General features: G+C 37.2%; 1 protein-coding gene across 1 annotated transcript; it reads left to right on the top strand.

Moving 5' to 3' along the window:
- Window positions 1-1,422: 1,422 nt before the first annotated feature.
- On the top strand, window positions 1,423-2,388 carry LOC101439334 (olfactory receptor 56B4-like). Its single transcript, XM_004466944.1, has one exon. It carries the CDS (start codon window positions 1,423-1,425, stop codon window positions 2,386-2,388), a length of 966 nt encoding a protein of 321 aa, XP_004467001.1.
- Window positions 2,389-2,934: the final 546 nt, after the last annotated feature.

The raw sequence follows: 2,934 nt of genomic DNA, 5'->3' as shown, positions 1-2,934 counted from the left end.
ACGGAGGTAAATTCTAGATTATGGTTTATTAGAAAACAGAATGTTGGTTGAGAATGGAAACTGATGCTTAATATATGTAGAGTTTTAAAAAAGTTTATTATAAATGTGTGGGAATGAACAGAGTTGATGGTAATACATTACAGTGGGTATAACACTGCTGAATTATAAATGTTATTGTGGCTGAAAAGGATCATCTATGGGTGTAATATTTCAATTGAAAGGAAGCTAGAGAATATTGTAGGGTCACTGTATAACAGTGATTTAAGTGTTGGATGAAGATTGTGATTAATAGTGTAAGAATGTTCTTTTACAAAGTGTTAAGAATATGATGATACATGGGAAAATTACAACTAATGTAACTTATGGATGATAGTTAACAGTAATATAATATCTTTGCAGCAATGACAAAGAATATATTATATCAATTCTAAGGGACAACCATAGAGGGTAGACAAGAGGTATGGAATTTTTGCTTTTGGAGCAATGAAAACATTCTAAAACTGACTAAGGTGATGACACTACAACTGTGTGATGCATATGAGAACCACTGAGTATATACTTTGAAGAGATTGCAACAAAGCTTGGGACTGTATGACATGTGACTCCTATGGTGGAAGATGGACTGTAGTTAACAGAACAAATATGAGAAAATTGTCTCATGAACTATTGTAATTCTAAAATATTAATACAGGATTTTATTAACCAGAGTGGACTGGAGAAAAAACACACCAAATGTAAGATATGGGTTATAGTTAATAGTAATATCTTGACAATGTTATTTCATAATTTGTAACTATTGTTTCACAAAAATGCAAGGTGTTGGGGATGGGATGATGTATGGGAGCCCTCAATTATGGTATGCATGTTTGCTTTATAAGTTCACAACTTTTACAATACACTTGTTTATGTATGTTCGTACATGAATGATAAACTTCAATTTTAAAAAAGTTAAAATATAAGAAATTTTTAAAATTTTGGAAGAAAATATATTCTTCTAAAATGCTAACAATGCATCTTCTCTCAGTGGAATTTAAAAAATTTTTTAAATTTTTGTTCTCTATATTTTATAATTGTTACAATGAACATATCATTCTGTAACAATAAACACAGTAAAATTATTTGAAAATTTGTAAAAAAGAAAAAAAACTACCAATGAGAAATTTAGACTCTTTTTAGGTAGATATACAAGCAAAGATGACATATTACTACTAAAATTTTCCATTTAGAATTTATATTGGCTTTCTTTGATGCCCTATGTGGAATATTTTCAGGAGCCAAAGAAAAGCTGAGAGTTAATCATGATTAAAGGAACTGGGTCACTGGAAAGGGGACTATAATCATAACCATCATCTGAACGTTCAACCACAATTTCCTTCTTATTTCAGTTTTATGAACAGACATTGAGAAGGCAGCAACTGTTTAATGGATGCCTTCACTAGTGTTGCAAACAGTTCCAGCATCCAGAATTCCCACTTCATCCTGATGGGGCTCCCAGGCATTCATGAATGGCAGCACTGGCTCTCCCTGCCCCTGGCTCTGCTCTACCTCTTAGCTCTTGGTGCCAATCTCCTCATCATGATCACCATACAACGTGAGCTCACTCTACATGAGCCCATGTACCATTTTCTGGGCATATTATCAGTGGTGGACATTGGCTTGGCCACCACCATCATGCCCAAAATCCTGGCCATTTTCTGGTTTGATGCTAAGGCAATCAGCCTCCCTGAGTGCTTTGCTCAGATATACACTATCCATTGCTTTTTGTGCATGGAGTCTGGTGTCTTCCTCTGCATGGCAGTGGACAGATTCATAGCCATCTGTCACCCACTCCGATACCCCTCCATAGTCACTGAAGCTTTTGTGGGCAAAGCCACAGGATTCATGGTGCTCAGGAATGGGCTGTTGACCATCCCAGTGCCCGTACTGGCTGCCCAGAGACACTACTGCTCCAGGAATGAAATTCAGCACTGCCTCTGCTCTAACCTGGGGGTTATCAGTCTGGCTTGTGATGACATCACCATGAACAAACTTTACCAACTTGTCTTAGCATGGGTCCTGGTTGGGAGTGATATGGCCCTAGTATTTTCTTCCTATGTGCTAATCCTACGCTCTGTGCTGAGGTTGAACTCAGTGGAAGCAATGTCCAAGGCTCTGAGCACCTGTAGCTCCCACCTCATCCTCATCCTCTTTTTCTACTCAGGTATCATTGTGCTGTCAGTCACACACTTAGCAGAGAAGAAGATTCCCCTCATCCCCGTGCTCCTCAATGTGCTGCACAATGTCATACCCCCTGCACTCAACCCCATGGTCTACGCACTCAGGATGCAGGAGCTCAGGCTGGGCTTCCAGAGACTGCTTGGGATGGGTGAAGACATGCCCACCAAGTAACTCCAGGTTTAGAAACCATTAAATAGGTTAGGAAGACACTGAGAAATTTTTGTTCTCAAGAGACCTGGGCTAAAATTCTGCTTTTAACTTTCACCAAGGATAAAAATGACCAATTAGATCATGAAAAATATCAACATATTATCAAAATATGTATATTAAAATTACAAAGAAATCGACTATTGCTGAAATAATATGTAATATTAGAAAAAATGAAATGATCCTGACTTCATGCCACCCCAAACTTGACATTCTTATATATAGCTGGTGAGATATGAAATTAACCCAATCATTCAAAAAAGCAAATTGGCAAAATATATCAAACTGTTTATCAATGTTTTAATTTTTTACCGAATAATTTTACTTTTAGAAAAGTATACAAAAATATTCTAAATGCAGGCCAGAATAAAGAAATTCATCATGCTGCTCTTAATAATAAAAAATGGAGGCATTTGGGAAGCAGATGTGGCTCAAGTGATAAGGCCACCACCTACCATATGGGAAGACCTGGGTTTGATCCCTGGGGCTCCTGGTGAAAAAGAAGAGAAA

The sequence above is a fragment of the Dasypus novemcinctus genome, chromosome 10 (genome assembly GCF_030445035.2).
Source record: "Dasypus novemcinctus isolate mDasNov1 chromosome 10, mDasNov1.1.hap2, whole genome shotgun sequence".
Lineage (NCBI taxonomy): Eukaryota > Metazoa > Chordata > Mammalia > Cingulata > Dasypodidae > Dasypus > Dasypus novemcinctus.
This window is presented reverse-complemented; position numbering and strand designations above follow the sequence as displayed.